Source organism: Diceros bicornis, chromosome 15 (assembly GCF_020826845.1).
Source record: "Diceros bicornis minor isolate mBicDic1 chromosome 15, mDicBic1.mat.cur, whole genome shotgun sequence".
Classification (NCBI taxonomy): domain Eukaryota; kingdom Metazoa; phylum Chordata; class Mammalia; order Perissodactyla; family Rhinocerotidae; genus Diceros; species Diceros bicornis.
The window spans coordinates 49,731,168-49,743,217 of record NC_080754.1 but is presented as its reverse complement, the minus strand read 5'-3'; the positions used below and the strand labels follow the sequence as shown (position 1 = coordinate 49,743,217).

At 42.0% G+C, this 12,050-nt stretch overlaps 1 protein-coding gene across 1 annotated transcript; it reads right to left on the bottom strand.

The window, feature by feature from the left end:
* Positions 1–7,566: 7,566 nt before the first annotated feature.
* On the bottom strand, positions 7,567–10,848 carry GHSR (growth hormone secretagogue receptor). The gene is made up of 2 exons (XM_058555585.1): positions 10,053–10,848; positions 7,567–7,871 (listed from the first exon to the last, which is right to left on the bottom strand). The coding sequence occupies exons 1-2, from the start codon at positions 10,846–10,848 to the stop codon at positions 7,567–7,569; spliced, it is 1,101 nt and encodes a 366-aa protein (XP_058411568.1).
* Between the last annotated feature and the right edge of the window lie 1,202 nt (positions 10,849–12,050).

Genomic DNA, 12,050 nt, shown 5'->3' with positions numbered 1-12,050 from the left:
TTGTTTCATTCCACAAATAGAGGTGCAAATGTCCCCTGGGAGAGGGTCCAAGGGTTCACTGCAAAGCATGTCTGCTGCATTTTGTGAAACCTAACAGAGCCTTGTCAGCATGCTGGCCACAGCAATTACCAAGTGTTGTCACATTTGCAGCTGCTTTTACAGCTCTTAAAGGTCTGTACGTGATCAATGAGGTTGCTGGGAGACCTCTGCCTGGCTGGGGTCAGGGGCAGACGGAGAGGTCAGGAGAAGGGTTCTGGCTGTAGAGCACCTAGGAGCAGGACACACAATGGGGCTGTTTCATGCTTTGCCAAGTGACCAAATGATAGTAGCGGTCATTTAATGAACATCGACTAGGTTCTTGTACTTTCCATGGTGGAAGAGTGAGGAACTTGCCTGAAGCTACCCAGTTCCATCAGCAGAACTGGAATGCAAGCCCGATGCTGGAGGGCTTCTCTCTCCCACCACCTCTCTGAAACTTACTCCCATGGAACAGCAGGTGTCCTACTGAGGAGCTGCCAAGGCGCAGCGGGCGGTTGGAAGACCTCACCCTGAGGACGGTGCTCCTCAGAGAAGCCAGGGAAGCCCACAGTGCTGGAGGCAGAGAGCAGAGAAAAAGACCCAGAGCAGGGCCAGGAAGGAAGCCAGTCACTGAATTATAGTGTTTGCCACTTGCCACTATTACAAGATTAATACCCATTCTTTGTAGAGATACTGGAAACCACAGAAAAACAGAAAGACGAAAATATTTCCACAGACCGGAGAAATACTGTGAATGCTTTTTATATGCTATATCTTTTGTCTTTTGCTCCACGAACATATATTTTTTTCCTTTACAAGATGGGACGATATGATTTTTCACTTACTAATGTTGGGTAAATATTTTCCCACATTATTAAACTTTTCCTACAATATCATTTTTAATGCCTGCATAGTGCTCTAGAATAGGGAAAGTGAAAGCATTAGAGCCTAACTGGTCTGGGGTTAAATTCCAGCTCCTCCGTTTCCAGTTGTCATTAGTGCCATTGAGTTGATTCCGACTCCTAGTGACACTGTGTGCAGCAGAACAGAACCCTGCCCGGTCTTTTTGCGCCATCCTCTCACCTTCCGTCGCTGTATCAGACAATGCTGCGCTGCTATTCATAGGGTTTTCATGGCCAATTTTTGTGGAAGTGGGTGGCCAGGTCCTTCCTCCTAGTCTGTCTTAGTCTGGAAGCTCTGCTAAAACCTGTCCACCATGGGTGACCCTGCTGAAATTTGAAATACGGGTGGCATAGCTTTCAGCATCAGAGCAACATGCAGCCGCCACAGTATGACAACCAACAGAGAGTGGTGTGGTTCCCTGACCAGGAAACGATTCGGCCGTGGTGGTGAGAGCACCGAATCTTAATCACTAGACCACCAGCCATCTCCTGACTGTGTGAAAAAAACTCTCATCTCAGTTACCCCTTCACCCCCATAGGGATAATAACAGAACCTCCTCCTAGGTGTGTTGGGAGGATTATATGAGAAAAGGAATTGAAAGCCCTTACCACAGAGCTGCATAAATGCTAACTATTATCATTTCTGGAATGTATTTGATCAACTCCCTATTCTCCAACGTTCGGATTTCTCAGGTTTTCACGATTATAAATAAAATGCAATGAACACCATCACAGATAAATCTTTGTGCTCCTCTGTAATTATGTGTTGATGTGAAATCACTGGATCAAAGGGTCTGCAAAGTTTGTACGCGTTTGATACATACTGTCAAACTTTTTTCAGCAGATGTATACTGATTTATAATTAATTTGATGGCCCCTTGAAGGAAGATGGCTATGAAATCAGGAACCGATGATGAGTTATGAGTCAGGAAGCAAGGAGCAACCAGCATTTGTACACTGACCTCAGAGTGTGAGACCTACCAAGTCCTGGGCAGGCCTGCTGGGTGCTCCTCTTTCGACCTTAGAGTCAGCCCAGGGTCTGCCATGGGGATGGGCCTGAAAGAATGTGACAGGCATTGGCTGGCACCGAATTGAAGGAGAGGTGGGTGGAAGGGGTAGGAAGATACTGGAAAGGGCTTTAGTAGATAAATAAAAACAAATCCAATGATTTGCTTCTTTGGATTACTTTAGTGTATTATTGCCAAATACACATTTTATTTTATTTGTTTATTTATTTAAATAATTTTATTTATTTATTTTTCCCCCAAAGCCCCAGTAGATAGTTGTATATCATAGCTGCACATCCTTCTAGTTGCTGTATGTGGGATGTGGCCTCAGCATGGCTGGAGAAGCGGTGCGTCGGTGCGCGCCGGGGATCCGAACCCAGGCCGCCAGCAGCAGAGCACGCGCACTCAACCACTAAGCCACGGGGCGGCCCGCCAAATACACATTTTAGATACTGCTTCCAAGTTATAATTAACTCATGTTAACAGCAAACATGTATGATTTTGTGGAATGTAGAACACGTTGAATTTTCACACTGTAATGATTTTTTATTCCAAGATTATGTTCTTTCTACTTTTTTTTTTTTTAGTTCCACGTTCTTTTTAAGTTGAAATGATGGTGATAATGGGTAGTAGGGTATTTTAAAGTCTCTTAATTGGCTAATAAAAGTTGGCCACCTTTATTGGTCCTCCAATTTTAGCTTTAAATTTTATTGGCCCCAGGAATACATACGTCTGGAAGCTAATGCCCAGATGACATATAATTCAGTCTTTAAACCTTCATTTGTCCAACCAACGTTCAACAAGTGGCTGCTGAGTGCAAGATGAATGGGAATCCTCCCCTCGACTCAAAGAGCTTGTGGTCTTTGGGTCACACACTAGTATCACCCATGGAGGTTGCAATACCATCGGCTCTGGGGTGACAGGTTGTAAGGGCCAGAGAGGTGGAGATGGCAGGGGGTCACAGTTCATCACAGGGTCCTTAACTCTTCTTAATACTTACAGGAATTGTTTAACTCATTATTAAATATCAGAACCCTTGGGGAATTAAAATTCACAATAACAAACACCTCCTTATAGTTGCAAAATACATATTTCAGAAACTAAAAGGACAAAATAAAACTGAATCTAGGACAGGAGTAGAGGTAAAACATCTCAGACACCAAGATTTATAACTGCAAGTAGAAGAAATAAGCTATAAGCTCTAAGAAGATATTTATTAAGCAGTTGTTTGGTTAAGGACACTCAAAGGAAGGAAAACCAATGCCTAATCTCATAATATAGAGACATGAAAGCTACTGTAAACTCTTTAACATTCACAAAATCTTAAATAAAAGAAATCACAAGTCAAAATACCATTAGTAACATTTATGACACATTGCAACAACACAAATTGAGGGAGTGGTAAATTCTATACAGATCTAGAATACTGCAGGCGTCAGTGAAACAGGAGACTATGCTGTTTGGACATATTTATATGAACAAGTGCTCTCTGGTATACTAAACCTACCGTGCTAAAAGTGAAAAATACAAATATTTTTGTTGGTTGAGCTGGAGATTGCTTGGATTTGAGATGTTAAAATCACAGAAAATCTTCCAAACTATTCTTCCCAAATACTTTCTGTGTGGGGGGTGGGGGGCTGCGGGGGCTGGAGGAGGGGAGGGGCAAAGTGAGATTGGGGAGAGGATTTCTTCTGGAAAGAACATTTGTAAACATTTTGGCGGAACTTTTTGAGCGTTTACATGAGGCGTGCTTTTTGAGGGATTTCTTGGTTTGCCAGTTTGGAGAGTAGTCAGTAGTCCCTTGAGCAAAGCATATACTGTGTCACAGCATAAAATATTCATTGGAATACCAGCAAATATCCAGGCAATTGGGAGGAGCATGGGCATGACAGCTTTTTTTTTTTTTTTAAGGATGATAATTCTCTCAACCAAAATGGCTAGCCTTCAACATCCTGCAAGAGTTTGCGTTCAAAAGGAAAAACACGAAACAAGCCCCATCCAAACCTTTCCTCTCACCTGCTTCTAACTTAGCGTATTGCCAAGAATTAACATGATTGAATTCATTTAATGTGAATTAATAAGTGACATGAACTTAAAGCAACTAGCATTTGCCACCAGCACATTTTGACTCACAGTTCATTCTCTGGGTAAAACATATTTGTGTTATCAATTTACTGAATTAGCATCGGTCACTAATCACCTAGTTAAGTAACAATTGTATATCTGTTGGTTAGTGTTGCAATTTAAATTGCAAAGAAATCATAGGTGGATCATTAGATAATGAACCATGAATAACATTATCTTTATCTCTTAAAGGCATTATTTACACTAGATACAGTGTTTCTGAAAGCAGAAATCTCTATTCTATTCACTTAAACACTGTGACAAGAAACTTTGATATACGTAAATATGTATGTCACGTTTTAAAGATGTACACACTGTTTTTTAAAAGATAAGAGAGTGTTTTCAGCACCAGTCTTGCAAAAAGTCTCATAGTTGGTTTCTTTTAAATGTTAAATTCAAGTATGTGGATAAAGGAAAAACAGCAAAAAAATTATAGCTAAAATTGTCAATGTTGAACTAATAATTGTAAATTGTTTGGAATGACTTCAGGTTCCTAATAAAAGCAAGAGGGTGAAAAAGCTGAAATTTCAAGTCAAATCCCATCACAACGACCTTCATTGCAATAAAAAATTGACTATAAAGAAATGGTTTCCAAGGTCTGGCCAGATACTAGAAGTATTTCTAAATCTCATTGCCACAAAATTTACAGTTTTAAATAGTAAGTGTTTTCTTTAAAGCAATTATTCAAGAGTTCTTCTCATGTAACAGTCACTTCCTATAATGAAAACGACCCAACCCTTGACTTTGTGACACAGTATAAGGTGTGGTGACAGAAACCTCATTGCTGGATGATCAGGAAAATGGAAACAGATTAAAAATGAAACCAATCCCCCTTACTTTCCTTACAGTAATGAAGAGTGCTGTGAGTGTAATTACTACTAGCAGACACATTAACTGCATCTACAAATTTGACTGATTTGTGTAAGAACAGCTCATTTTGAATTTATTTTGAGCCAAATACCCAACAATATAGGGAGATGAACAGCTCTCTTGAAATGTTGGAGAACAATTTGATCCAGTGTCAACTGGAGATGTTTACTTCATAACTTAAAGATATTTGTTAGTTACCTACTACAACACAACACAAGAGTCTTCATGAGCTCATTAAGGGTAAAATCCGTGGCTTATTAATCCATAGAGTTTAGAACATACCAGGCACATACTAAATGCTTGTGAAACGACAGACTTTTAGAAACAATTTTCCTCAGTGTAAGTTCTAATTTTCCCTGAGTCTTAAACAATTTACAGAGTATGATGATTTAAAGAAGATACAAACAATAAAAAGGCATGGTATTAGAGGGCAAATTAAAGATCCCTTTCTCTAAACACCTCTGAGTTTCCAGATCAACACAAGTGGTCAGTGGTAGTCCTTACTATGTAAACCGTTGCCTGTAAGTGAGTTAGGCCGACTATGGACATGAACCCACAAGAAAGGAGGGACCATTGAATGGGTAAGCAACTAATTAAAAGTTAGCTTTCTCTCCAAAGCAATTAACTGTGTGATGGAAGTCAAGCCTTTTTTTCTTGTTTTCTCTCAAGTAGGATGTATTTGTAGACAAAAACTCTAAGGCTTCAAGAAACTAAATTATCTCTTTGGGATTTACTGGCACCTATTTACGACCATAAGGTTGAATGATCTAATTAGTATGCCACGGGCTTCAATGAATCAGTGTATTTTTTAAAAATATTGATGCACTCCCAAGAATTAACTGAATAATCAATTTGCTAAAGGTCTGCATTTAGACAGGTTGATATGCAGTTTTAGTGTCAGGAAGGATTTCAGAAATATTTCTCTAGAGAAATCATTCTAATTATGATTATGTTTTTATTTTTCTAAAATAAATAATCAATTATTTCAGCATAATAATCTTTACTTTTGGTGGGAGAAAAAAGTCAATCATGGCAGTAATTTCCCTAACTGGCTCCATCAGTTCTATAGTTAAAACAATAACTTTGTGTAGGAATTGCTTATATCACTTAGCATTGCACAGGACTATGAAGAAATCATTTTCGGAATAATATATTTAATATGCAAAAAGTTGACCACGTAGGAAGCAATGTCAACATAAATGAAAATTTTATATTTGTAACCAAAATGTACAATATTTAGTTGAAAGTGTCTAATCATTCATAATTACAATTAAGAGGGAGACTGAAAATCCAAGTAAACATATCTACCAGATAAGCAGGGGGATGTAAAGAGCAAAGCTAATTTGGAGACAGGACATGGCATAGGCATTTTGAAATAAATGGCTATAAGATTAAAAAAACTTTTGAATACCAATAAGCAGTAGCATTTAAGGGATTCTGAATTTTTCACCATTTCTATGTTCCCTAAGTTCCTATAAAATTTCCATTGTAAGTTATAAATTATTCCTTTATTCACAAATCAAAGCCTTATGATTGGCTTAAATATTTTTGTTAAGCCAAATAAGGTAGTTTGTGATTTTGTATAATTTTTATGAAGTCTCATTTCCTGAATATTAACACATGTAATTCAACTTAATTTAAAAATGCATCTTATATTTCACACCCATTTTCTTCCAAGCATGAAGAATAGGGCATTTACATGTGATTTTTAGGATTTATCACTCTAACACTCTGCTATGCTAATTTTGCTATAAAAACCCTTTTCAGGGAATGAGTATTTATTTTTAAACATTTTTTATATGATTAACAATAATTTTACATATATTCTAGAGTGGTACTGTCCAATATGGTAACCAATAGCCACTAGCTATCGAACGCTTGAAATGTGACTTGTACAACTTGAGGAACTGCATTTTTTATTTCAATTCATTTTACATTTAAAAACTTATAGTAGTTTTAGTTATTGGATAACTTTTAAGTGTGTTTGGATAACTTAGGTTTGTGAATCTACTTTTTCAACTGCAAATTTTATGAAATCTAAATACATCAACTATTACTGATGAAAACTTAATGTCCAAACTAAGGTGTGCTGTAAGTGTAAAAAACAAACCAAATTTTAAAGACTGTGTATGAAAAAAAGAATGTAAAATTCTCATGAATAATTTTTATATTGATTACTTAAGTACCTTGCATTATTTTTCTCTTGCGTAGCACTGTTTTGGAGCTATACGAAAACTGCTAGTGTTCAAAAGTCATGTTTTAAATTTTCTATTTTAATGTCATTCTTTTAATCAAAACTTTCTTATCATTATGAAAAAGTAAATCAGATTTAGTATTTATCCAGTAAGAAGTGCCCTTATTGACCTCTCTGCCCTTCCTCCTTTCTCCAGATCCTAGCACTACCAGCAGAATGCAAAATCATAGGCAATGAATATGCAGAAATAGTGTATGAGAGCACTGGTGAGTTTGCAATCAAATCAAACTGCTCACACACTACAAATTCTATCGTTCCTTTCCCCTCAATTGTTTCCAGACCTATGTGTCCCTAATTCCAGAATTAACCTTCAACTTCCTCCCACGTTCTGCTGTGCTATGGCTTCTGGGTTAGAATAATAAGCGATGACTTTGCTCAGCAATGTGCTTGGTCATGTATTAATACTAGATTCTGTCCAGGCGCGAGAACTTTCATCCTTCAGAGTGGAGAGCTTCCTCTGAGAGAAAGGTTCAAATCCCAGAAGTTTGAACACTGCCACCCGGTACTTCTTGGACATGATGTTGTACAGAATGGGGTTGATGGCAGCGCTGAGGTAGAAGAGAACAAAGGACACGAGGTTGCAGTATTGGCTGATCTGAGCAATCTCCAGGGAGCCAGGCTCAAAGGATTTGGAAAATAAATATCGCCCTACGTGGAAGGGCAGCCAGCAGAGGATGAACGCAAACACCACTACAGCTAAAAGGACAATGAGAGAGAGAGTGTCAGTTTAAGAAATGTCACAGCAAATCACATTCTATTTTGAAGACATAGTTTTGTTTGGAGTAGGTATCGTATGACCCTTGACTTCAGAGAAACATTATGTCCTGCACTTCCACATTCCTACATTTTAACCAAGATTGAGTCTGTCTGGACCAACAGTTCAATCATTTTTACTGAGCTCACCTGTCATTTCTATTTAACAGCTATTTGAGTGATTTTGTGATTGAGCTGACGTATCGACTCAACTAGACAATTTATTCACAATAGTCCGTCATTTTGTGTATGTTAGACATGACCAAATATATATGAGATCAAGTGGTTATACTCAACCATAGCTATGTATGAGAGTTGCCTTAGGCACAGATTCCTTGGATCTAATACAGACTCAACACATTAAAATCTCTAGGAAGGAGACCAGGGCACCTACTTTTTTCTTTTCTTTTTAAGGTTTCCCAGAGACTGAATATGCAGTCAAGATTGAGAACCACTGAGAAGGATGAAACATTGCCACCTACAATTGACATAAGTACGGTATAAGAGGCAATAAAACCAACTAATATTAATTATCATCCATCCCAGTCTTCATTTTGCCCATATAAGGTAATTTTTTTCAAGACCTCTGAATTTCTGGATTAAATTTTTATAATTCAGAAATCAGAGGGAAAAGAACAGAAAATAATATTTTAGTCCCTTCAAACTGTCAAAGCAAAAGAAAATTAACCCTGGTGTTGAGACACCAATGAGGATAATTAACATCCAAAAAATAAAATTGGAGGAAATTATTAAACTTTTTCTCAAAACCAAGATGCGTAGTCGCAACTGTCACAGTAGCAACGTGAATATTAGAGTCCCCTGGGGGCACTGGCAGGTTTACAATCTGTTAGTCATATTGAGAGAAACACCGGTCTAGAAATGAAAATTTTTGACGTTCTTTGAATAAACTCTATCACTTTACAGGATTCCAGGAATTGTAAAATTACAAATATGAAATCGTCCTGGAATGACTTCTAAGAAGCACTAAATATGCAAATAAGTACAAAATGTTGACTTTTTTATAATGTCCAAATAATAAAACATACAGATTCTGGTTTTGAAAAAGCAAGTAGAATTAATATTTTGCTTAGATGTGAATACATTTTGTATTACTTCACTTGTACCAAACACATATACTTAAAGAAGTTGGATTTATGCAATAAAGATTCAGCACACTCCAGTCGTGGCACTGCACCCTGATGTTCTCTGAAGGACACTTTCAGGAGGGATAATAAATCCTGTCAGTTTCCACAGAGTCTCCTTTTCTCCTGTGGGACGCCTGCCTATCCTAGCTTATCCTAGCCAATCCTACCTGGAGAGACAGGTACTCATGAAAACAAACGGAGACTGCAGCACTGACTTGTCACAGACTTCCCTACAAAGCTGTATGAACAGCAACAGGGTAAACAGAATCAATGCGATTATTTGAAAAAATGCAGGTCAGAAAGCACATCACAATATTAAATGAAAAATGAATCATCTCTGACAGACGTATCCACATTGGTCATGTCTTTGGTTAAATTTACCACTGAATATTTTCTAGATCCACTGTTTTTTTTCAATGCCTATTTTCTCAATGCAACTTAGATAGCCACAAATTGAGGAAGGAGGCTCAATCTCACCTTTAACACTTAAAGACCACAACAGACTTTTGTGAAATATCTCAGTTGTGAAGCAAAGTTTCTGGGCTGATATAAAAGTCATTTTAGGGAAATACACAGGTGGGACAGCATTCCATGAAAGAGAGACAGGAGAGAACAGAGGAAAGAGACACCAAGAGATGAGAGAGACCAAAAGAAAGAGTACAAACAGTGACAAACTGGGGGGAGGGGAGAAGGAAGGAGGGAGAGAAAGAGGAAGAGAGAAAAGCAGATAGATATAGAGAAAGAGCAAAAAAGTTAAAAAAAAAAAAAAAAGAAAGAGGGAGAGACGAACACAACGGAGAAACTAAGAGATGCAAGAGAGACCTCAAGACAGAAACGGGAGGGAGGGAATAATTGAGAGACATACAGGGAGACAGAGACCTGGAGAAAACAGGAGAGCAGTAGACTCAGGGAGGAAGGGAAAGGCGCGGGGAGAGGAGAGGCCCCGGGAGAGAAAGCTCGAGCGCGCGCTGAGACCCACCCAGCATTTTCACGGTTTGCTTGTGATTCTGGTCCCTGAGCGAGGTGCCCGCGGCCGCCTCGCCGCGCCTCCTCCGCCACAGCTTCCTGCTGATGAGGCTGTAGAGCACAGTGAGGCAGAAGACAGGCAGGAAGAAGAAGACGCTGGACACCCACACCATGACTGTGAGCAGTCCCGAGCGCACGGCGAACTCGGTGGCGCGGCACTCGTTGGTGTCCCGAGGGTCGGTGCCATTCTCATGCTCCACCCCCACCAGCACGAAGATGGGCCCGGCGCTGCAGAAGGCCACGGCCCAGATGACCAGGATGACCAGCTTCACCCGACCCTTGGTGACCACCACCTTGGCCCGCAGCGGGAAGCAGATGGCGAAGTAGCGCTCGACGCTCAGCGCGGTGATGGTGAGCACCGTGGCGTAGGTGCAGCTCTCGCTGACGAACTGGAAGAGTTTGCAGAGCAGGTCGCCGAAGTTCCAGGGCCGATACTGCCAGAGGCGGACGAGGTCGAGGGGCATGCAGAGGAAGATGAGCAGGTCGGAGAAGGCCATGCTGGACAGGTAGAGGTTGGTGGTGGTACGCATATCGCGGAAGCGAGACACCACCAGCATGGTGAGCAGGTTGCCCGCGATGCCCACCACGAAAAGAGCCACGCAGGTGGCGGTGACACCGGCCAGCAGAGGCGCGGGGAAGAGCGGCAGCAGCTCGTCCGCTAGCGAGTCGTTGTCGGGGGAAGCGTCCCAGCCGAGGTCCGGCAGCGTGAGGTTGGGTCCCGGCTCCTCGCTCGGCGTCGCGTTCCACATGCTGCCGGCTCAGCTTAACTGGCTCTAGGATGCGCCTGAGCTGAAAGGCTGGACCGGGCTGGTCCCCGGGAAGGTCCCCTTAGCGCGAGAGAGTGCGAGGGCGGAGCGGGCGTGGGCTCGCGGGGAGGATGCTTGGAGAGGAAAGAGAGGAAAGTGAGAGGCAGAAGCCGAGGGAGAAGGTGAGATTGATAGCCTGAGGCGGGGAGGAGGCGGGAGAGGGAGGCAGGACGGCACAACCATACCTACCCACTCTCTCTCTCACACACACACACACACACACTGGTGGTGAGGAAGACAGAGTGACCCACCGCTCTTTCTGGCACCTCCCCTTTCCCCCATCCTCTCCCCCGAAGTCCCTCTCTCCCAACCAGCCTCTGTCCGGCCTGTACACACGTACCTGTCACCGGGGCAGCCCCGCCGGCTCTGCCTCTCCTTCGCGTTCTCGCTCCAGCTGCATCTCGCACTTCCCAAAGCGCCCTGGCGCGTGGGGACCAGGGAGACCCGGCACTGCGAACCGGGAGCGCGAGGAGCTTTCTCCTGGCTGTTGTGGCCTAGAGGGCAAGTCGCGCCTGGGGGTAGGCGCGGGGACGGTGGAGGCAGCTGGGAGAGCGGTTTCAGTTGCCGGGACCTGAGTTCTTCCTCAACAAGGGGTAGAGCTGGCTATGGACCTGGTGAAGAGAAGAATGTAGCGTGCCCAACTGGGCTTGGAAAAGAGGGGCAGGGAGTAAAAACAGAGAGACCTAGTGTTTGTGTTCCGACCGGAGAGGAGACCGATGTGCACCTGGGAAGATCCTCACCGTAGTCCTAGAACCTATCATCATGTTATCGAGGAGAAACAGGCTCAGAGACGTGTGACCACTTGTCCAAGATCACAAGCGAGTTGGGGGCTCAGGGACTAGACTTGGATCTCCCACCTGGTTTGGACTTCTGAGCGTGAAGGGACAAGATATTTGAATAAACTCTGTTCTGAATCCCAGCGCTTTGTACAGGGACCCAGCTCGGCAGTGGTAGGGGCTACGCTGTGTAAGAGATTACTTTTGCCTGATTCAAACCTTGGGGGAGGAGGAGGGGCAATAGGAAAGGGGCGTGTTGGGAGGAGAGTAAGGGGCAGCAAAGGAGGAGGAGCAGAGTCTGTCAGGCTGACACCTCGAGGGTGTGCAGTAAACATTTTTTTGAGGCATGACTGAGAGAGCTCAGCCGTT

Coding starts and splice junctions, on each gene's coding strand:
- GHSR (XM_058555585.1), bottom strand. CDS start 10,848: ATGTGGAACGCGACGCCGAGCGAGGAGCCGGGACCCAACCTCACGCTG. Junction 7,872..10,052: donor GCAAACCGTGAAAATGCTGG/GTGGGTCTCAGC, acceptor TTGTCCTTTTAG/CTGTAGTGGTGTTTGCGTTC.